Below are 23,119 nucleotides of genomic sequence, written 5' to 3' on the forward strand. Positions count from 1 at the left end.
GGAGCTGACGCCAAGAGCGAATCTCCAAGCGCTGACAAGGGGATCCCGAGGTCTCCACTTCCCAGCTTCCCAGCTCTCGACAGACCCACATTGCCCGGTTTCACCTGGAGCAGACTCGAGGTTGGACGCACGAACCACCAGAGCGTCAGGGTTGGACCAGAGACAGAGATCAGGGTTGGGCCAGGGTTGAAGTCAGGGTTGGTGCTGCTCGTCCGAAAATGGGAAGTGGGATGTGAGGTGGGGCCAAGCACAATGAATTGACTTTCATGTTCACACACACTGCTTGAGTGACTCAATCATTGATTCTGAGTTTTTGGAGTGGTGAGTTTCTTCAACCACACGACTTTTCAAACAACAACTTTAAAACGAAACCCAGCTACGGTAAATTCGACCAGCTGGAAATTGTGAAATCATCCCCATATTCACACTTTTAACAATCTGTCCGCGACAACCTCACAGCGTCCAAGTTCGACCTTCAAGGCGGGGCAGTACTGATAGACAGTTCTTCCGTCGGTCAATGCTCTGGGTAGCTCAACACCATGCCCCACGCCGTCAACATCGCGACTCCGGGGCTCCAGGCTCTCATCCTCTGCGGCCCCGGAAGCTCATTCCCAACCTTCATGACAAATCCAGATGAGAACCCCAAGGCTCTTCTCCCTATCGCCAACCGACCCATGGTCTGGTATCCTCTCGACTTCTGCTACAGGGCTGGCATAACTGGTATGTCCCAAGACTGCGTCGCGGAAGTCATACTCTTTACCATTATGAAACCCATGGATTTTGTCGCGGAGGCCATAGCACAATGCTGATCATTACTTTTTCACAGACATCACCCTGGTGTGTCCTCCGTCAGCAGCCGCCGCCATTGACACTGCTCTCAAGACCAACCCATTCCTCACGAGCCTACCCCTGCCGAGGCCCGATCTCCTTGCGCCCAAGGACCTGGACCAGAACACAGGGACCGCCCAGATCCTTCGCCTCCCAGAGCTGCAGGGAATCGTTAAGTCCGACTTTCTTGTCCTCCCTTGCGACCTGGTCTGCGAGCTCGGTCCCGATAAGCTGCTCCAAGCATGGATGGTCAAGTCGGCAAGCCTCGACGACTTGGTGGATGACGAGGATTCACAGTCAAGCAGCCCGAGGAGCGGCGGCCTTGGCGTTTGGTACCCTACCAAGAAGGTCAACCCCGTGAAGGGCGAGGAGACGGATTTTGTGGCGACAGTTCCGCTGTCGTCTTGTTCGGTGGTCCCCCCCAAGGGCTCGCTCTTCCCCCACCTCGAGAAAGTTGTCTACTCGATGCCAACCGATTCCCTCAAGGATCTCATTGAGGAGCAGAAAGGATACGATGTTCGCCAGAGCCTTATCGAGCAATACCCCCGTGTCAAGATGTTGAGCACCCACCGTGACGCTCATATCTACATCTTCCCGCACTGGGTTATGCAGTTCGTCAGGGACAACGAGCGTTTCGACAGTATCAGCGAGGACGTCATAGGATGGTGGGCCAAAGCGAGCTGGCAAAAAGGCCTGTCCACAAAGCTGGGATTAGACAAGAGCCTCCGGCGGTCCTCAGGTGACGACGACACCGATGGAACCGCCAGCCCGGACGCAACCAAGTCCCCCAAAATCGACGTCGACACAACCGCCACCGACGCCCCGAACCCGGTCGTCACGGCGCAAGAAAACAGCAGCGAGGACAGTAACGACTCGGCCACCCCCTCCGAGCCCGTTCCCGTTCCGCCCATGGTTGCCTACATCCACCCGGGCCTGCCCGACGGGCCTCTGATCCGCCGCGTCGACACCTCCCAGCTTCTCCTTCAAGTCTCGCTCCAGCTAGCCAAGCTGCCCGCGCTCGAGGACTTCGCCCCCGGCGCCACCGAGGTGCCGCCGTTCGCGCACGCCCGCAAGGTCGCCTACCCCGAGGGCGTCAAGCCGCGCACCACCATCACGCGGCCCGACACCCTGGTGGGCGACAACGTGACGGTGCAGGAGAAGGCGCACGTCAAGGAGAGCGTGATCGGCGCGGGGTGCCAGATCGGCGAGGGCGCGCGCCTGGTGCAGTGCTTGCTCATGGACGGTGTGGTGGTGGGCAAGAATTGCAAGCTGACGCGCTGCATTTTGGGGAAGCGCAGTGAGATTGGGGATGGCTGTGTCCTGACCGAGTGTGAGGTCCAGGAGAATTTGCTTGTTGAGGCTAAGAGTGAGTTTTTCTTGTTGTTGTCTGGTTTGCGTTTTTGAAGGGTACATTGGGTAACAAATGCTGACTGACTTGCTGCAGCCGAGGCCAAGGGCGAGAACTTCATGTCGTCTTCGGGCCTCGAGGCGACTGAAGAGGAGCTGGAGGATGCACTGGGGGGTAGCGACGGTGGAGAGGGTGAGGAGGACGACGAGTAAGACGGAATGACATCCGGCGAACGGGACGCTACCCAAATTGCCAAGTGTTTTGTGAATTCTGGTTGATCTAGAGGTGAGATTTCACATCTAAAACTTCACGGGATTGGGGTTATCCGAAAAACGTCATGGAATGGGCAGATGGCTGCTCTGGTTTATTGTCGATAGATGCTAGAGCATACAGCAGCAAAAGGAGAAAATGGGACACATGGGAATCGTTGGCTCGGATTGATATCGAGACATGAACCAACGCCTGGTATTGGGTTTCGTTTTCTAACCCAGGATTACCAAGGGATGATTGTAGAGGATTTGGGCAAGTCGCGTGGTGTCAAAGCAGTACAGCTGTTCTCCGTTCAATTTGAACCACAAGATGATGAGAGTTGGCCAACGTATTGCTAGCACTTGCGGTTTGCTCTTTCTTGGAGTCAAAGATGACGGTAGGTTAAGAGACAGTGTTGGCCCGGATCGAAGAGTATATTACCTATTGGAGAGGTAAGATCCTGGACGCCTCTACACATCAGCAAGTCCCGAATTGTCGTCATTCTCGACGCCTTTCGTCCGCCAACACCTCTGAGTGGACTCATGACATGACTAACTCGACTCAGCCAAAGGTACCGCATATCATCATGTCTTGGTGACAGAAGCGCCGGAGACAAGCACACCTCCCTGAGGTAAAAGCAGACCGTTTCCGGGAATGGGGGAGGCAGGTAAGCAAGCGTTTGCCGATACAGGAGTAAAAGGACGTAGACAATAGCTGATATATCTGCCGGATTTGGCGTGAACTCACTGTGTGACACAATGCGCCAGTGACAGGTGACAGGTAACACAAGGCTAGGTAGAGGTAGGTATGTAGGTTGTATGAATCAGGAGTATCAGGTGTATCACGAGGCTCCTGTTGTATGCGCGCGCGGACAAAGTTTGCCCTAGGTTGGCCGGGTACCTCTGCTGATCATTGACGATATTCTCGAACATGGAGGGTGGGCGGATGATTATCGAGAGGTGACGGGACCGAACTGAGAACGGCTATACCGTTGATGTTTGCATCACAGCCTAGACTTTCTCTAATGTAGGTGTTTTTGTCAGCTCATTTGTTGCGTTTGTCGTTTTTCAACTCGAGATGTTTATGTGTTCAATATTTTGGGCCTGGCTTATCTGTACGACGTACGAACGACTGGGATGAGATGCCCTCCTGAGTCCGACGTCACCGGGCACGCCGGGGACTTTGGCTCCATCACGGGCATCGTGGTGTGGTTTCCGACCTTTGTTGTTGGTGCTGGGAATGAAGCAAATACCACATCCCAAATTGATATATCGACTCGGATACCATATGCAATGACCTGGGAACATGATGGACGAGTGAGAAGCGTTCAAGGAACATAAGGTACCTTGAGGTAGGACTGTCACAGCTCACCGTTGAAATTCAGGGGCTATGCTACTTCGCCCATGTCAGGTCCCTGTCCTAACGGTTTCCCTGCCCGGAGGTTTATGTGGTGGCGCACTTCCGAGCTTGAAGCCACAAGCAAACATGACCATCCGGTGTACTAATTATACGAAATAATCAAGGAGAGAGATGATGATGTCAATGATGTCCGCACAAGGTTCTGAGGGGGACCAGGATTTATGCCATCTCGAGCTGTTGCCCATCAATGCCTGAGGCAGCAGCTCCTTTTTACCCAAAGTGGAGTTGGCCTCGCGAGGGAGAGTCTCCCTTGGACTGTTGATGAATTCGAGACAAGAGAGGGAGGACCGGAGACCAAAGGGGTTTCCCTTTTCATCTTGGCATCACGACGCGGGGATAGGTAATTACCTAGGTATCAGCCAAGTCAGGCATGGTGTTCAGCACCTACAACGCGTTGGCAAACCGCCTGTGTGAAGAGTCGTGATGCTCGAGTCAGAGCCGATTGGAGCCGAAGGTGGTACGGGAGCTGAGCTGAGCCTCAACTCCCATCGATCCATCGAGTGAGATTCAACTAGGAGGACCTGTTTTCTGAGTTTGCTGCCCGCGTTTTGCAGCCATGTGGAAACCAAGATGTAACGCCCACAAGTCCAAATTGGAGCCGTTGGTCCGGAAACAGAAGCCATGACATCCATGGAGGTTGTGGATGTTTGCACTTCCAACTTCATGAACTCCGTACTACCAGGGTAGCTCTTTGATTCATCTCAACCGTGTCTGCGCTTCCATCAACACGCTAGCACCAATACGGAGAGCTTCGAATGGCGACGGTGAATCTATTCGAGTGGCAAGCAGCAAGCACGCTACCGCAACTCGCGTCCTGGACAGTGTCAATGCAAGTTGACATGACGTTGAGATAAAGTTGCCCAGCTGTGGAGAAGAGTTACACCCCAGCTGCTGTGTCCCCCTGTTAGCGGCGACCCGACATGGGTGAGGCGAGGGGATCCACGTTGCACGGGGATGATCTCCCGGTGACCGATCAGGTACGAGGTAGGACAAGTCTGCACTAAGCACATACGGGGTGCTGTAGTATCTCTATATCGAGCAGGAGTCCACGAGGCTACACTCCCACCCGGTTCATGCAAGTGTCTCCAAATAGAAGCACCATCAAAAATCAAGTGTTCCCCCCTCCAGCTTTCCGAGGCTTCGGAGAGAACATCCGGTATGATCTTGCAGCCAGAGCTTCTTGTCCAACGGCAGTGGCCGGCTGCTTTGAGTTGATTTGGTGGAAGCCTTGCCAGTTCTGGCATCGGGGTTGTCACGGCGCAGCACAGTTGGGCCAGATCCGGCCATAGAATAGCCAAACTGGACTGAATGTCAGTTTGCTCGAGTTACCAGGTAGTTTGTCAGATCTCACGCTCTTCCATCTCTGAGTCCTTCCTCCCCACCTTATTATCACTTCTACACCGTGTCTGATCCGCGTAGGCCTTCATGCGAAGCGCGTCGTTGATAAAGCAGATGAATGTCTAGGTAGCGAACTTCCTTCGCCCACCAGACAGAGGGAGAGATCACAACAAAAGAGAGAGCCTTGTTTTTTCCCCTGCCAATCTGACCTGAGTCTCGACTTTCTCCACTCCTCAGCGGTCTTTCTCTCTCTCTCTCCAAACCGCCGATCCACCATTCGTACCTGTTGGTCTTGTCTCGGCCAGCAAGCCAGGGCCAGGGGGGTTCAGGTCACCCAGAGTTCGACTCTCAAACTCCCCATTCCCCTTAGGGAGGGCTGCCATTCCAAAGCACTGGGGTAAGAAGGTAAGAACGCCACACAACGGGGTGGGCAAGATACCCCTTCCCCCTCAGGTCCAAGGCTGGGCCATCATGGCCCGGGCCATGGGCAAGCCCCCCTTCGGCCGATCTCCGCCGTTGCGTCTTTGTGACCCCCGAGGCGCGGACGAGTGAGAGAGGAGACCAGGGGGGAGGCGGGTTATCCACGGTTTCGGGCCCACTTGTTTGTTTCTGGCATGTCACGGGGAGTCCAGCTCGGAGAGTTTGCTTCGAGCGTTACGGAGTAGTATTCAGACATAGGTATGAAGGCCTGAAGCTGGTTGGGCGATGCCTCTCCGGCAGTCACAACAGCAGCAGCATGCCTGCTGCACTACCACCACACTACCACCATTTTCAGCCGTCTTGATTGGCACCCTATGCAAGATACAGCTGTTATGATCTCGGAAGATGAGGAGGGTGTGTGTGTGTGTGTGTGTGGAGAATGTCGCACCCATCTCTGGTTCCTGCGTCTGCTATGCGATGACGCTCTCTCTCTCGTCCGGGGATGGTTAGGCTAAGGTGGACTACTTGCATGCAGCCTGCATATGGGAAGGCTTTATGCCTCCCTCCGCACGGCCGTCCTTCCTGCCCTGGTGATCTCTCAGAGAAAAGTCCCGTTAAGTAACTCGATGGTGGTGGGCCCGCGCCGCCGCCGCCGCTGGTGGTGTAGTGGTGGTGTTGTGGAGGGCAAGCCCTCCGCGCGCGCCGCGCCGCATAACAGATCCTGTCTCGGTACAACGACTGAGACTCTGAGCATCGGGCTCCCTCTCGGCGACTTGTGAATCTGACCCCCATTCCTCAGAGTCTCTCTTCTTGTCTGGGTCAACCAACGGCATCCCCTTTTCAGTATGGCCCCGTTTCTGTTTCTTATGCCGTTGGCCCTGCCCTGACGATCGTTCGGGACTGCCAGCTTACTTATGATTCCTGCTTCCCCATCTTCCCATTCCTGTCCTCCCCTACCCCTCTTCTTAGGGTGAAGCAGAAGCCATCTTCTCTTCCCTCCTTTTTTCCTTCCTCTCCTTCCTGTTATCGTCAAGGGGCATATTGTCGGATTTGTAATATTATTCAAGATGGAGTCGAGGCAGCTTCCGGTGCTGAGCCTGGACATTTGCAGCAACAATGCCGAATCCGACTTTGACTTGGGCCTCTTGTCAGCCGGGAGCACGAGCTCGTGGTATGCCACGTCGAGCTATGGTCCCCAGACGCCAGGGTCTGGCCGTTCCACGCCACACTTCATGACCGGGTTCGACTTGAATTCGTCTTTCTCTTCGACCACCACCGATGGTTTCAACTTTGTGGAGCTCACGCCGTCCTCAACCAAGTCAGGGCATTTGCCCATGACTCCTACAACACCCATGTCAGAGGGTATGGTGGATATGTGCTCTTCAGGGCTGTCGGGGACTCCGCGAGGCGGGGAGCAGCACGATGGCCATGGCCTACCACCTAGTTTCACCATGGGTCCTTTTTTGGATGACACACATGCTACCATGTCCTTTCACAACGACTATTCAATGACCACCAACGACTTTGGAATCCACCCGCTGGTTTCGGGTCCGTCCGCACCAACACCGTTTGGTCACATCTCCAACCCTCACCTCGCCCAATGGACCTATCCCGAGAGCCCCATCCGGTTTGATATCGACTCCCCCAATCGAAGCACCCACACCGTCCAGCGTCTCAAGCGTGAGCCAGGGGACAACGAATCCCTCCCGTCCACTCCATCCCGGACCTCTTCCGTTCACGACGACCCCTTCACTCCCACCCCGCCATCCACCCCGGATAGCGTCGTCTCGAGCAAGCGGCTGCATATGATGAACCAGGCGCGGCATCGGACAACGGTGCTTCAACGACAAGTTCATCAGGCCGCTGCTGCTGGTTCGTCGTGCCTGGGTAGGCGGATCAAGAAGGAGGGCATTCCCGGCTTGATCGCCGAGGCCGAGGGGACGTCAACTTTCACGGTCGAAAGGGCCGCCAAGTTCAAGTGCCCGCTGGAGGGATGCAGTAGGATGTTCCGCCGTAAGGAGCATTGGAAGCGGCATATTAACACGTACGTGTTTCTCCCCGCCGTGCCTACATTAATTACATTTTAGCTAATAATAAGTTGCCAGAGGCCACACCGACGACGGCACCGAGTGCGAGTTTTGCTACCGCCGGTTCAACCGGTTCGACAACTACACCAACCACATCAGGCTGCACACCCGCCAGCCGGCCCGGCCCGGCGACAAGGAGCCCCGGGTCAAGTACTTCCCCGAGGCGGTGCTGTTGCTGGAGAAGTTGATGCAGAACCGCCGGAAACGGAGGGTTGTGCCTGAGGCTAGTTCCGGCAAGCGGCCGGCGGCGGCGGCGGCGTCAAGTTTTTGACTTGAAGGAAAAGAAGAAGGTGGTGGAAATGGTAGGAGGGAAACACGGCGTTGAGATATCCGTCGGAAAATACTACAAATACACTCCAGTACATTGGGGTTGAGAGTACCCTACAGCGTCCAGGGACTGGGATTTTGTGGGAGAAACTGTCCTTATATTACACACTGCCTACAGTAGGTAGGTACGCGCCAGTTTCCTACGGGGAAAAGAGAAAGAAGAAATGTTGGTAATGGTAATGTACTCTAATAATGGGAGGTTGGTTGGGACTGGTCGGGAGGCAGGAGGGGAGGAGTTGCTGTGTTTGTGGCGCGGAAGTCGGCGTCGTGGGAACAGGAGGTGCTATTGCTGGGGGGCATCTTGAGTGCGCGTCTTCTATGTACCATGTACTTTTACTGTCGCCGTTGGATTGGGAAACAAACAGGATAAGGCAAATCTGGAGTGGTGCATGATGGGGCTTGGATAACTTTACTACTACTTGGGCAGAATCAATGCCAATATTGCTGGTGTTGGAGATGTTGAAACCTCTCGACCCATGTTGGAGCATCATGTCGTTGTTGACATTCAGCTCTCCACTGCCTACCTGAGGTCAGTTATTCCTAAGAATAAGCTGAAATGCGCCTCTTGCTTTCATGGTTTCAGCTCACAACAACAACAACGATGATAACAGCTGGATGCTTCAGTCCGTCTCCTGGTTGGCGATCCTGGCTTGATGCCTTGATGTCTCAGTCATGGCATGTCCGTCCGGGGCCTGTTGGGTCTGTCTGTCGGCTTGATGCGCGTGGATGAGACAGACAGATGTCTGGGTCGTCCAACCAGTCTCTCTTCTTTTTCCCCGCTCGCGTTTTGTCTCCTGTTAAGGACTCCTTGACAATGGAGAACTCCGAGTTTGACTGGGCTGGCTGGTTAGAGACGGTGTGCTTACTGTGTGCTTGCATGGGCGCGGACTAGGCGGGCTTGTTTGTCCATCACCCCTGGGGCATGGGTTGTGGATTACAACACCTCGCTGCTGGGTTCACCTATTCCTATATGGTTTCCGCTCAGTCCATGTGTTTGGGCATACTAGAGAACTGTAAGTGAATCCGGTCCGTTCTAGACACCAGACGTGGCTGGTCGTCAGAACTTTAAAAGAGCCTCCGATCTTGGGGTAGCACAGATCGGTTCCATGGCCCTAGTCTTACCTGAGGTGGTGTGACTCAAACACCCGCCCCTCCTGTGCAACAGAAGGAGAAAAGAAAACATCTGCGACATGACCACCTGACTGAGGTGGGTGGGTGTGTCCATACAACTAGTGAATGCCTGCCAGATCGACGGCTTCGGTATCTCGCGTCTGGCATGCAGTGATCAGACACGCGCGCATATACCATGACCTCCAGAGCTTGAACCAATATATGTATAAGCTGTGAATCTGTGTAAGGTACTCTAGACGCGCAGTAGCGCATCCAAAAATGAAGCTTGAAATCAATGAGCACATATCTTGATGGTAACCAAGAAGATGTATCATATTTTTGACCCTGACTTGGTATCTCATGGCGCATGCAACCAAGTAGAATCTCGAGAAACCTCGGAGTAGTTGTTGTTTTGGTAGTGGTATCTGTGATTAGCCAACATGACGCATATGCAAGCATGCCAGCCACATGCGGAACTTGGGGGGCCTCACATGAACCCGAATTTGGGAGTTGTAGGCGGACGGAGTCCTGCTGCAGTGTAGGTCAGGAGGTCGAGATTGGACGGTCGAACATGGGTCGAACAAACAAAACATAGCTCCGATCGGAAACTCGGAGCGAAAAAACCAAACAAACAGCTACAAACTCCGGGACGGTCGATCATTTGTTTCCCCAGTGTTTGTTGCCAGGGTAGCGGAGCAAACTCGGCGAATTGCGCATCTGCTGCTGCTGTTGTTTGTGCCAACTTCATTCCAGTCAGGAGGTATCAACGTCCATCTGAATTGATAAACACCGAGTCTGGGACCTGCCCCTGTCATCCTGTCATGTAGTATCCAAACGATCAAAACCGAACCCGAATCTATGGCAAAAGCTTCGATTCTCGGACCCAAGCCCATCGAACTCTGCTTGATAACAACGACGCCCGGAAGAAGCAAAGCAACTAAAAACTGGTGCGAACCCCGCACTTGCACACCAGGCTCGGAAAATGAGGCCGAGTACACAGCGAGCGTATTCCTGTTGGCGCGTGTCATGGAATGGGACTTTGCTGGGTGGAAAAGTGATAGATGACTTGGGAAATATGATAAAACGTGACAATAGGTGTGACGTCGTGCAATCGGGGCGCAGGGGGTGTTGTTGCATGTATCGGGGCGCCAACCGGGCACGGGAACGGGAGGTCTGTGCCAAGACGGTGCCAAGTCGGAGATTAGGCAGTCCGCAGGTGGCAGCAGGTGGGGCTCGAGCCTGCTGAGGTGACTCCACTTTCAACGTCTCTTGAAGCGGGGGCTCACGGGTCATCCCACTTGCCTCAAAGGTGACATTACTGTGTACCTGATCATGGCTGTTGCTGCTTCCCTGCAACCACATAGATACAACAGGCAGAACAGGAGCACAAGGCTGGAACTTTTGCTGTGCAGATGCTTGGCCAGAGAGAGAGAAAAAAAGCCAGGCGGTTGGTCAGCCGAGTCTTCCGGGGTTGCCTTGACGTCTCCCCTCCCAGCCGCAGCTCAGCCTCAACAACCCCTCAACCAACCTCAAGTCGAGTCATCTTGACATCTGAATGCAAGAAGCACGTCATGACCATGTAGCCACTTTGCTTTTAAGGACGCTCCTTGACACAGTACAGCAGACCTGGACGCCGCCACAACCAGGTACCTAGCCTTCGTCGCCGCCAGAAGGTTCACGTTCGTCCATGTCATGGCTCACTACTGCGACCTCCCAACATACGAAGAGGCCACGGCCCGGCCCGACTGGCTGACCCTGGTGGCCCCCTACATACCACTCCGGGACTATGCCGGCCTGTGTCGCGTCTCGCGTCGCTTCTACTGCGAGTTTGCGCCCCGGCTCTGGGCCGATCCTCTCACTGTCATCTGCCGCCTTCGAAATGGGAATGGCTAGTGCCCCAGGACTCGTGTTGCTTTATTTACTGTTTTGCGTATTCAAAGAGCCTCTATGATCGGTTGATCTGACTGTTGGTTTGTGTGTTGCACAATACAGACCCCGACTGGGCGAGGGAGTTCCTGTACCATGCCGAAACCGTCCGCCCGAGCACCTGCACCTTGGTCCGCGCCTTCGATGCTCGCCTCCTCTTCGCCGGCGTCGCCGACTTCCCCCTGAGTGCCGACACCACCACCCTGCTGTCTACTTCCATTCTCAAGATTTTTCACACTTTCCCCTCCCTGACGTGCCTTTTGCTGGACGGCAAGCCAACCTCAGGCAAGGAGGAAGCCCATCTCCTCGAAAGATGGAAGGCTTTACGAAGCTTTGCAGAGCCACCGCTCCTCCTGAGCCTCGCTCACTGCCAGGCAGAGCCCCTCGTGAAGTTCTTTGACGCGACTCACCTCCAGGGCCTCGTATACCTGGACATATCCCACATGCAAGGCTCGGGGCCGGCCCTGGCCCAGGCCTTGTTGCATTCACCCACGTGTCTGCAACAGCTGCGCATTCTGAAAGCTCGCGGCCTCGGTATCGACGACGGTGGCGCTGGCTTCCTTTTCGACCGCCTTCGCGGCCAGCTTTGGAGCATCGATTTAAGCGGAAACAAACTCACCGACGCCGGCCTGGACATCATGACCGAGATCGTCGGCCTGATGCCCGTCTACAAAGTTGTCAGGTTCCAATCCGAGGGAAGGGCCGTGTTAGATACCAGCCGAGGCAGCCCCTCGTTTGGTCACTGGCACACTGTCACCGAGTCCAACTGCAGCCGTTTTTTCTGCCATCCAGCCCGGTACCTCGCAGACCCGCCCGTCTACGCCTTGCAAAGAGAGCACGAGGGTGATTTTCAGAACAGGATGGACCTCCGCCTCACCGGTCTGGTTGAGATTCTCCCTGATTCAGCCGACGCCCTGAAACTCATGTTTGCCGGCGCCCCGCTCTCGCATCCCCCTACGCCTTTACAGGCCCGGACCCTGGACGTGTGTCAAGCCCACCGGAGCATCACGCACCTGTATCTCAACGGCATTCACGGCATCTCGTCCATCGGCCTGGCCCGAGCTGTCAGGAACCTGTTTGGCCGGCTTCAACACCTCGAGTGCGATTCCCCCTCCATCCGCCTCCCGGTTCCCGCTCCGCCGTCCTGGCTCTCTCCCAAGACGCAGCTGTTTGGATTCTTAGGTTGGGCCCATGTCTTCCGGCCCATCCTCTCGGCCGACCTGCAGGTTTTACGCATCCACCACTCGATTGTCACGCAAATCCCTTCGCTTGAGATCCCCGGCCTGTCGCAGGCCGTGTGCTGGTGGCTGGCCGAAACACACCTGCTCCCGCGCGCCAAGATAGCGTACCCGGAGGTGTTTGTTCCCGATATGAACCCCCGTCTGCGCTCGCTCGTCCTGACCCGCATCCCCCGCCGATCATCCGGCCCGTTGATCGACAAGCTGATAGAGTTCCTCCGCCTGGCCGCTGCCCAGGAGCGGGACATTCAAGAAAAAAAGGTGTCTGCGGGTGGCGCGTTTGAGATGGGCCTGCTGCCTGGCTTGCGGCACATCCGCTTCGAGTTTGAGCCGGATGTGCTGGAGGATGGGTGGCTTGATATCGATGACGTCGTCTCTGAACACGACTACGATCTGGATGCGGGGACGGTTTTAGATGACACCACTGGGCAGTTTAGCTTTTTTGGAGAGTCGGGATGGTCGAAATCAACCTCGTCTGCGGTCACAAACTCGTCTATCACCGCCACCACAATTGGTGTCACTGACAGAGTACCTGCCGCTTCAGCAAACACTCCTGAATCCGCTCCTAGTTCTGATAATCTCCGCCCTGGACCTTCTCTTCCTTCTACAACCTCACCCCACGCTGCGGCAACCGGCCATGAGGGGGACACCGATAGTGACAGCAGCTCCTCTGAAACTTCTTCATCAAGGTCATCCCGCTCGTCCGGCACCCGTTTGGAAACATACCCGGACATTGCCGTTCTCGAGCCGTTCATACGACCGCCTCGTGCCCCGCCGCGGCCAATTACACGAACCAGAGTTCATAATTCGAACCCGGACAATGATGACAATCAAGACCAGAACCCGGAGGGCTCTCGCGATCATGCCGAAGACTCGGATAATGATAGTAGCACTAGCGAGCAGTCAAATGCAGACGCGAGCGACGATGACCAGCCTCGCTCAGCATGGTTCAGGCTTGCTGCATACAGAGCCGAAGCCCATCTCGACTACACCAAGCACACTTGGACTTGGGCAGGTAAGACGTACGAAATGGACGTGTATGCTCCCAGGTTATGGATCCCGCGACGGTTTCCTAGACACTACACACTCGCTGAGTGCGAGTACGCACGTCTCGCGAACCAGCCAGGTCTGCAGTACGATCCGTGCCCCGCAACGCCGAATCATGCCGACGCAGGCATAGACCTTCATGACAGGATCTTCCTGCCTGCATGGGACGCAATCTTGTATCCCCAGGCCGAACCTGCTCCAGAACCGTCCTATGTACCAGTGTCTGCTATCCTCGCTGAGAGAGCACGTTTCACAAAAGATGCCGGCACAACCAGTTCCACTGGCGGAGGTAGTGAAAGGACCATCCCCCGTCCTCCGATCCCAATTCCCGAACCCAGCACAATCACTACCACCTCTACAACCACCACCTCTACAGCCACTACCGCTACAACTCCCAACCCCCCCTCCCTCCTCCTCCTCTCCTCCTTCCAGCACAAACACCAACGGTCACCCAACAACATCTGCCACCACCGCCACACCCTCCTCCTCCACCCACCCCTCATCTTCCACGTCATCTTCCAAAACAACGACAACAGCAACAACCCCCATGCCCAAACCCACCCGCGCCGACCTCCGCAACATGCGCGACGTCGTCGCAGCCATCAAGGAGTACCGCCGCGGGACGAGGCGGGCGATGGAGGAGTGGAAGGAGAGGGAGAGGAGGAAGAAGGAGAGGCAAGGCGTGGCACAAGAACAGGTACCGACGTCAGATGGGGAGGGGAGAAATGCCAGTGGTGGTGGTAGAAGTGGAAAGGAAAGGGTTGGTGGTGGTAGTGGAAGGGTTGGTGATGGGGATGGTGGTGATGAAGGGGAGTATGAATACCATTATCATTGGGGTGGGTCTTTGGAGGTGTTGGTTCCTTGATTTAGTTTTCTTTGTCCATTATTGTATTTCGCGTTGGGTTGTACATACATTGTCTTTTGTTTATTATACCCAAAGGTATGTATTGCAGAGAGATGCTGGACGGTTGGAAGTTGGGGAACTGAGCGTCGATTTGGAAGCGTGGGTTGAGGGATGAACATCCTAGTGTGATGAATGAATGTACTGCCTGATCATTCTCATGAGGGATGGGTAGTTACTCGATGAAGATGAATATATACTGATGGATGGATAGATGGTTGCTTGGATTCATGGTTCAAATATGGGACAACTGTACTTCCAGTCAATGACTCAAAGAACAGTGAGAGAACTCGCTACTACTCTTCCTACGAATTGGTTCAAAGTTGCAACTTGCATCTCTGCTACCTTGGTGGTGATTCTCCGATTCGTGATATGTCAATTAGGAATGCTGTCCACATATATAACAGGTCCCTATGTGAGGGGAAGCAGACGGTTGGCTGTTTGTTCAAGATTTCTGCTTCACTTCTTACGATGCAGGTAAGCTCGATGGGCTGTTTGATGGATGGAGGGGAGTTTTCCTTTTGGCTCTCGTCGTTGTGATGTTTTGTCGGTTTTGGTCCCTGGTCCTGAGTCCTTGTCCCAAATCTATATTAAGGTAGCGTTTGAACCACATGCTGAGAAGGGCCCTGGGAACTCATCTGCCTCTCACCCCCTCCCGTACTGAACACTGACAAGAAACATAGCGAAACACAACAACCAGACGGACCAGTTGTTAGTGCCGGCCTGACTTTTGTATATATGTTCCATCGATCCTGTCGACTACCGGGGTACATATCTCTCGTAAGAGACGACTCTGTACACGGCAGCGTGCATGCCTTGATGACAACTTCGAACACTGGCCGTCAAGCTTGACATGGATTTGAGTCGAAAGGGAACTGCCTAGTTGGTTGCTGATCCAGGGACCTATTATCTACCTGACCTGACCTGACCTAAGGCAACATCCAGATCCATCTACACACAGTCAGTAGGTAGGTATTCACTCGCTCGGCATAAGCATGGGTGTACAAAGCAGGAGGGTCGAAGAGCCACGAACTGAGATTCAATTCCAATGCAAGACAGAGGACGCACCACCTATATCCTCCCAACCAACACCACAGCAACCACTCCCACCACCACCGCTGCTACTCCCAACAACCCAACCTGCCACATCCACCCCGTCCCTGTCCTCCCCCTCTTCCTCTCCAACCCCTCAAACACCTCCTCCAACCTCTCGGCCATAATCCCCAAATCAAACTTTTCTCTGACCCTCTCCTTCCCCTTCCTCCCCATCTCCCTCCACTCCTCCTCACCAATCCCATCCACCACCTTCCGCATCACCTCCGCCCACTCTTTTTCTTGTCCAACATTCCTCAACCACCCCGTCACCCCATCCACCACCGTCTCCTTCGGCCCCCCACAATCCGCCGCCAGCACGGGCACCCCGCGCGCCATGGCCTCGAGCGGGACAATCCCAAAGTGCTCATCGGGCGGGGTGTACACCAACAGTCTCGCTCCCCGTAGCAAACTCTCCTTCAACACGTTGGGCGCGCTCAGAAGGAACAGCACGTCACACTCGTCCGGGCTGATGGCCAGCGCCGAGGGCAGGGTGGAGGCGGTCTTGCACCTTAGCCCCAGCTCGCGCTCGCACAGGGCGACGAGCTCGGCGTGGTGCGCCACGTTTTCGCGCACGCGCGGGTCGTAGCCGCCGGCGAGCACCAGGCGGGCTTTGGCGCGTTGCGGTGGAGGGAGGAGGGCGAAGGCGCGGAGGGCGAGGGACAAGTTCTTTTTGCGCTCGAAGCGGTTGATGGAGAGGAGGAGGGCGTGGGTGCGGGACCAGGGGTGGGGGTCGATTTGGATTTTTTCGTTGTCTTTGTTGTTGTTCTTTTTCTTGTTGTCGGTAGGGTGGTGGTGCTCCTCCGCCGCCTTGGTATCGATGCACGGATACACCACACACACCTCCCTGCTCCCATCTTTCACCAACCCCGGCCACGTCCTCGCCACCACGTCCTTGGTAAACTCCGAATTCACCGCGATGGCGTCCGCATACCCCATACTCCACCGCTCCAGCGCATCAAACGGCCACCGGTACAACCTCTTCAACAACCCCCTCCTGCCCTGCACCAACAACAAGTCCGGAAAATGACAGTAAAAAAACACCGGAGCATCCGTAAACACCCTCAACAACGGCATCCCCGCACTCAACTGATCCACAAAAAACCCATCGGGCTCCAACTCCTTCAACTCTCCCGACCAAACCCCAACATGAAGCAACAAATGCACCTGCCTCAGAATCGCACAAACAATCGCAAACCTCCCCCCTAGTAAAGTCCGCGGGACCAGCCAGCCGCCGCGGACGCGCACGTCCAGGGTCCCGTCGCGCGCCTCGTCGAAGCAGTGCTTCGGGTCGCAGTGGCTCGTGAAGATGACGACGCGGTGGCCGCGGTTTTGTAGGCCGACGGCGGCGTCGACAACGAGGCGCTCGGCGCCGCCGATGCCTAGGTCGGGGTGGATGAAGATGATATTTTTCTTTTTGGAATCTTTTTCCTTCATTTGTGCTTGTTGTTGGGGTTGTCGTGGTTGTTTGGCAGTGGTGTCGGCTCCGGCCATTTTGGCGACTTTTGTGAGCTGCAGGGCCGAGTTGGGCCAACAGCTTTGAATGTAAATGAATCGATGTGTTGTGGGTGATTGATGTTGAGTAAGGTTGTTGTATTAGATGACAAACTGTCACCATGTGATATCAGAGGAAGAGTTGACGTTGAAGCCGATGGACGAGCATGGATGCCATTGGCTGCTTGCGGCTAAAAGTGGGGCTGACAGCCTTATGGAAACGGCCTGAAATTGGGCATCTGGCCGACTTCACTGTTCTACCGAACTCAAGAACCTTTGAGAGACCATCTACGAGGGTAAAACTCATGGACAAAATATCGTCATCTCACACACCGGCCGAGCAGGAGACATGGACATAATATGAGCAACATCCCACCACCAAAACCCAACGCTGGCTCCTCTATTCATTCCAGACCCCTTCCTTCTACACTAGGTACCATCCCCTACACACAAACGCAGTTATGACCAACCCAAGTACAGACACCAAAAACACAAAAACACTCATTCCTTTCCACGCCCTGCTACGTATGCAGTATATACCTAGGTATGTATGACTCTGCCCCATCCGAGTGAGAATAACATCCCAAGTCCGTCGTGCCATGCCGCCCTGTCCATCCCATCATGCCGAACCCTAGCCCGTTCCCCTTCACCCAACCCATCCAATGCAAAAAGGAGATGCGTAACTCAATGCCAAAAAATAAAAAGCAGCAGAAAACATCCTTCGTAGGGAACACCAAAGATGAGAAAACAACAAACACAGCGCCGGCTCTAACTCCATGACCAACCCCTACCCCGAATAATAAACACCAAGCCCGACAAGAACAACACCAACAAGACACGCGCACTTCACTCCCCATCAATAGCAATCTTCTTCGCCGTCTCCGTGCTGCCGACACTAACGTTCGTATCCCTCCTCCTCGCCCCGCCGCGCACCACGAGCCTATCCATCTGCTGGTGTTGCTGCACAACACCCGCCGCAGCATCCTTCAACCCCGGTCCAGGAGAAGACATGCACGACGGCGGCGACACCACTCCCGACGGCGAGGGCTTCTTCTTCCGCCTCGCCATCGTCAGACCCTCGTCGCTGTCGCTATCGCTAGCGTCGTCTTCGTCGTCCGAGCTGTGCCGCCGGAAGGAGGAAGCATGATAGCTGTGGCTGTGTTGGTGGTGCGGGTAGTGTTGGCGGGGAGGACCGTTGAGCCGGGGTTGCAACGACGGCCTCCTGTGCTCAATAGCGGCAGCGGGAAACTTATACTCGCGAGGACCGGGGGAGCTGTGAGTGCTCGTGCCGTCCAGCCTGACCGCAACGGCTCCTTCGGGCACGTCGTGGGCGTCGAGCGGAAATCCGGTGACAGGTTCCTTTGCGAAGGCTGGCGGTGTGAGTGAGTCGGTGGTGTCGATGACAGACGGGCGCCCGATCACGGTGGGGCATGGTTCGCAGAGGAAGTCGCCCTCCGGGTCGGCCGAGACGGAGCTGGCGCCGCTGAGCAACGCCGGTAGAGACGGGTCCGATTGGAAGGCCGACGACATGCGGTCGGCCATGTCTTTGCTCATGTTCTTGTTTATGCCGCAGATGGGGCTGGCGGACTCGCTCGGGCTGGTCAGCGGCGTCGTGAATCCACCCATGGATGTCGAGCTCGATGACTTGCCCGTGGCGATCGTCTCGCCACGGGAGAGAGGCATGGGAATGTCCGGCTCATCGTCCGGCGATGGAGGACATTGGATCGAGGACGGATGGTCAGCGGGCTCCGGCGTCGATGGCTTCGCTCGGGGACTCAGCGCGCGGGGGCTGCACGATTCTTCATCACGCACGGCGGATGATGGAGGCTTCCGTGGGGTTCCAGGGCGGCAGGGCGGCTCTTTGTACATGCTGGGATCTGACCGGAACTGGATTTGCTGAGAGTTGGAGAGGGGACTCGGCGTCGAGGGTCGGACTGTGCCCAAGAGGTCAATACCCTTGAGAGATTCGATAGACCGCATGGACCGGGCCGGCGGCTCCGCATCCACATGCCCCAGCGCGATGGCTGTGGTCGGCGGTGCCCTTGCCTCGGCGCGCTTATCGCCGCCGGCGAAGAGCCCGCGATCCACAGACCGCGCCCGGCTTGTGTCGTCGGCCGCCGGTTTCACCTCCCGCGTTTTCCTAACTGTGGTGCTCGGATCTTGTTCTACGGGGCTGTCCAAGAGGGAGGTGGGGGAGAGCGCCTTACTTTCCATCGGAGCAGGCGTGAGGGGGAGAAAGGAACTCATGGCAGATCGGGCGTGCCCGTGGCGCGGGTTGGCGCGCTGCGGGGAGCTCGACCCCCACCGAAATAACCGCTCATCCCTCCCAGTGAGCGCCGTGAAGAGCTCAAGCGGCCTGCGAGAAGTGTGCCCGCTCGAGGGCTGATGATGTGAAGGCTCCGGTGGGGCGGGCGGAGCCGAAGGCGGCGGATTAGGTGTTTGTTGCGGAGAAGGGTCGGGGCTCGCCAGCACGCTATGCGTCAGCGGGTGCCCGCCCGATTGCTGCTGCTGCTGTTGTTGTTGTTGCTGGCTTGAGATGAGGTCGTCGGGCCTCAGGCTGCGCCGCCGCGCCTCCCGCAGATGCGGTGTGATTAATCCTAGGATGGGACTGTCGCCGACGGAACTCGCAGCGCTGCTCGCGGCACGCCTTCTCGACGAGTGTTCGCCACGGTCGCCGCGGTGCATGACCTTGTCCACCACCTTCTTGGCCACCGACCTAGCGCGTTCAATGAGGCTCAACGGGACGACGGCACGGGCCATATCCTTCTCGTCGACCTGGATCTTCTTGCCCGATGTCCTCCTCGACGGGTCAGTCTCTTCGAGCCAGGCGGCGGGATCCTCGATGCCCTGGAGCACCCAAGGATGGCGCTTGACTTCGCGCAGGCGAATCCGCTTTTCAGGGTCCTTGGTGAGCATCTTTCTCAGCAGATCCTGGAGTTCCGGCGGCACGTCTTCATAGGCAAGCTCGTCGTCGTCGCGATACGGCGGTCCGTTCATCCTGGTATACAGCGACTTCTCACTGGGCTTGGTGGACGGGTCGACGGGGCGCAGGCGGCGGTCCGGGATGAAGACCTCCTCGTTGGCGATCTTGCGGAACATCTGCCACTCGTCCTCGGCAAGGAAGGGCAGGCGGGCGTAGATGAGACAGTACAGCGTGACACCTAGCGACCAGACGTCAATCTGTTCCGTGATTTTGGGCTGCTTGCGGTGAGGATCATCAAAGAGATCGGTAGCGCAGAGTTCGGGGGCAAAGAAGGCGGGCGTGCCGACCGTCTTGGCAAGCTCGAGCTCGTTGTCAAAGTCGCGGGCCTCCGACTCGGAGATGGTGTCGTCAGGGTCGCCATCGCGGACGGGGCGGCCAAAGTACGACACGCCAAAGTCGGCAATCTTGGCGCGCTTGTCCTTGGTCCAGAGAAGGTTGGCCGGCTTGATGTCTCGGTGCACGACGCCCTCATAATGCAGGTACTCCAAGCCCAGAACCGTGTCGCGGAACGTGATTCTCGCCTGCTCCATGGTGAAGCACGGCACATATGAGAAGTCGTCGACGTAGGGATCGTGGACCTTGGTGAAGTCGAACCCGGACATGTGCGACACGAGCGAGTCAGCCATGCTTGGGGATCGGCCCCGGAAGATGGGATCGTCGGGAACATCGGCGCCGGATGGCAGGACATCGGCTACTGCAGATGCGTCGGGCTTAACGGGCACCGGCGCAACCAACTTGTCCGCGTCGGCGCCCGGAGCATGTCCGGGTCCGCCGTTCTTGGAGATCGAGGTCCCCGAGGGCGACCGAGACGGGGCGCGAGAGGTGTCTCTGGAGAGGGGAGGGGAGCTGGCATCGGACAGAGCTGGACGGATCGCCGAAATGGACATGTCATCGCGACCGAGCGAGCCAACATGGGAATCGAGCTCCTCGTCGTCGGCGGGGCCGTACTCGAGACTCCAGTAATCGGCCGATGCCCTCTGAGCCTCGGCCCGTAGCCTCCGCTTCTGGGCGTCGCGGGCGGCCTGGCGCTGCAGAATCAGGCGCTCGAGGCGCTCCTCCTCCGGGGTGGCCTTGCGACCGCCCATCTCGCGCTCGATACGGCGTCGCTCGTACTCGCAGATGTGGGGCAAACCCTTTTTCCGCCAAACCACCTCTCCAAGCTCGACGTGCTCCAGTACCATGTAGATCTTCTTGAGCTCGGGATCGTCAATGACCTCGAGCAGGGCGACGACATTGGGGTGGCGGATCTTTTTGAGGATGGCAATTTCGCGCTTGCTCTTGTCCTGGGTCGACATGGCCATGACCTTGCCGAGGCGGCGCTTCTTGGAGAAGCGGGGGATGATCTTGATGGCCACAAACTCGCCCGTGGTGACATCCTTGGCCAGCTTTACCTTGCCGTGCATGCCGCGGCCGAGCTCCTCGATGATCTCGTAGTTGTTGATGTGTTTCCTGCCGGTGGCGTAGTCGTGCTCGACGTTGGCCTTGTGCGTTCTGGGTTGGGCAAGTGTTAGCAGTTGTAGTGAATGGCGGTGAGGCCAAGCGGTATGACTCCATCAGGAGACCACATACTCTCGGACCTTGCGGTCCTGCAGCGGGTGTAGGTAGGGGCTCGCGAGGCCGGCCGGAGTGGTGGATTCGGAGCCATGTTGAAAGGGAGCGGTTGTGCGACTCGGACTGAAGAGACCCGGGGACGACACCGGAGTACTCGTGGCAGTGCGGTGCGGGAGATGCTGCTGATTATTCTGAGGCAGCGGTGGCGGCGCCATGATGCTGTGAAGGCGGGGATGCGATACCCGGTGGAAGGGAGTTCGATGCGGCGGAGGGTCCATGTTGATGACGATGCTCGTGGGCAGTGTGTGGTGCGTCCCTCATGCTGGACAGGACCTCATTCGATCGCAATTGCGCCTCAATCAAGAGGTGGTAAGTCGAGTCGGGCAATACAATTTGGGGGGCGTCGCAACGTCGTCGACGGCAGAAACAAACTCGTTCAGATGACCATGGCGTCTTTGAAACCAAAGGAGGTAGAGTAAAAAGGAGAGAACCGAAGAAGCAGAAAAGAACAAAAGAAAAAAACACAAAAACAAAAAAAAGAAGCGGAAGTGGTGACGGTGATGCAGGATTCAAAAGTGCAAGTGAGAAGAAGAGTGCAGAGTGAAAAGTGGTGGTGGAATGGTCGGTTCAGCCAGCCCCGGTGTCAGCAGCGAAGTGGCCTGGTGTGGTCTGGTTCTTGGACTCTGTGGTGCTGACGGACAGTGCAGCGGAACGGCAGGAAAGTTGCAGAGCCCCTGCAATGGCCCGGAGAGAGAGAAAGCGGCAAATCGTGAGGCCAGTCCAAAAGCCTCCCAGGACCGGCCGATGCAGGGTTTTTGGTCTGTCAGTCTCTCTTCGCCTCCACTGCCATGCAGGTTGGTCGGTTGCAGGCGGCCTGGGCTAGTCTCGCTGCGGAGTCTCGCAGTTCTGTACGGTGTGTAACATACTGTGTCCGTACGGTATACCTCCGCCGCGGCAGGGCGGCAGCGCTAAACCAGAGGTGGCAGTACCCGTAACCAAGATTCTCCACTGAAGACTTTCGATGCAGGAGCATCGTCTTTGACAATTGTCCATTGTGGCATCATGAAGAAATACACCGAATCCGTGCGAACCCTATGTTGTGTTGTGATTTTTCACTTGTTGATTTCTTGCCTGCCCAGCTGCTTGGATGGCCCAAGTTTACACTTTTCCCATTTCGAACAATACACTGTGCTGTCAAGTGAGTTCCAGGGTAGCAGGTGAGATCTCGCTTCCAACATTGCCATTGATAGCCCCTCCCCCTCCTCGGGAACACTCGGGCCCGGCTGAGATTATCACTTATACGTGGACTTGTCCTCCGTAAGATCTCAAACTTGACGCGTCTATTCAATCTCTCACATGTTGATCAAGGCATTTTGCTCACACCAGTTCCATTTATTTATATCGACCTTGATTCAACACTTGGACAAAGAAACTTGGAAGTCTGAGTAAGTCGAGTCGAAGCGACATCGGTCGTATTGTACCACCGTAACGCGATACACCGCCTGGTAATCCTGCACAGTGCCAGCCAACCCTCCTCGACCCTGGCTCGCGTCGCATCGGGGAATCGCCAAGACTCGAGCCGAAGTGGAGACGTCGGGTCGGATGGGACCCAAAGACAGACAGGGAAGACGGCTCAGGCTCCCCTTATCGCACCTCGCCAACCGGGGGTCTGATTGGTGGATAGGGGCGTCTTGGGTGGATCAGCCCCTCCTGCTACCCTCCTGCTTGGCGGCTGGTCAACTCAAATCCCCTCTCTTGCAT

General features: G+C 56.3%; 5 protein-coding genes across 5 annotated transcripts; 3 read left to right on the forward strand and 2 right to left on the reverse strand.

The window, feature by feature from the left end:
• Window positions 1–539: 539 nt before the first annotated feature.
• Window positions 540–2,388, forward strand: VTJ04DRAFT_8522 (uncharacterized protein; the record flags this gene model as incomplete). Its single annotated transcript, XM_069366969.1, has 3 exons — window positions 540–720; window positions 827–2,194; window positions 2,273–2,388. 3 exons carry the CDS (start codon window positions 540–542, stop codon window positions 2,386–2,388), a joined length of 1,665 nt encoding a protein of 554 aa, XP_069215344.1.
• Window positions 2,389–6,669: 4,281 nt separating this feature from the next.
• On the forward strand, window positions 6,670–7,960 carry VTJ04DRAFT_8523 (uncharacterized protein; the record flags this gene model as incomplete). Its single annotated transcript, XM_069366970.1, has 2 exons — window positions 6,670–7,646; window positions 7,708–7,960. 2 exons carry the CDS (start codon window positions 6,670–6,672, stop codon window positions 7,958–7,960), a joined length of 1,230 nt encoding a protein of 409 aa, XP_069215345.1.
• A 2,858-nt stretch (window positions 7,961–10,818) lies between these two features.
• Window positions 10,819–14,081, forward strand: VTJ04DRAFT_8524 (uncharacterized protein; the record flags this gene model as incomplete). The annotated part of the gene is made up of 2 exons (XM_069366971.1): window positions 10,819–11,014; window positions 11,119–14,081. The coding sequence occupies 2 exons, from the start codon at window positions 10,819–10,821 to the stop codon at window positions 14,079–14,081; spliced, it is 3,159 nt and encodes a 1,052-aa protein (XP_069215346.1).
• Window positions 14,082–15,309: 1,228 nt separating this feature from the next.
• Window positions 15,310–16,824, reverse strand: VTJ04DRAFT_8525 (uncharacterized protein; the record flags this gene model as incomplete). The annotated part of the gene is made up of 1 exon (XM_069366972.1): window positions 15,310–16,824. The coding sequence occupies one exon, from the start codon at window positions 16,822–16,824 to the stop codon at window positions 15,310–15,312; it is 1,515 nt and encodes a 504-aa protein (XP_069215347.1).
• Window positions 16,825–17,670: 846 nt separating this feature from the next.
• Window positions 17,671–21,636, reverse strand: VTJ04DRAFT_8526 (uncharacterized protein; the record flags this gene model as incomplete). The annotated part of the gene is made up of 2 exons (XM_069366973.1): window positions 17,671–21,298; window positions 21,377–21,636. The coding sequence occupies 2 exons, from the start codon at window positions 21,634–21,636 to the stop codon at window positions 17,671–17,673; spliced, it is 3,888 nt and encodes a 1,295-aa protein (XP_069215348.1).
• Window positions 21,637–23,119: the final 1,483 nt, after the last annotated feature.

This window comes from Mycothermus thermophilus (genome assembly GCF_041956435.1).
Source record: "Mycothermus thermophilus strain CBS 625.91 unplaced genomic scaffold VTJ04scaffold_6, whole genome shotgun sequence".
In the NCBI taxonomy this organism is placed as follows: Eukaryota; Fungi; Ascomycota; class Sordariomycetes; order Sordariales; family Chaetomiaceae; genus Mycothermus; species Mycothermus thermophilus.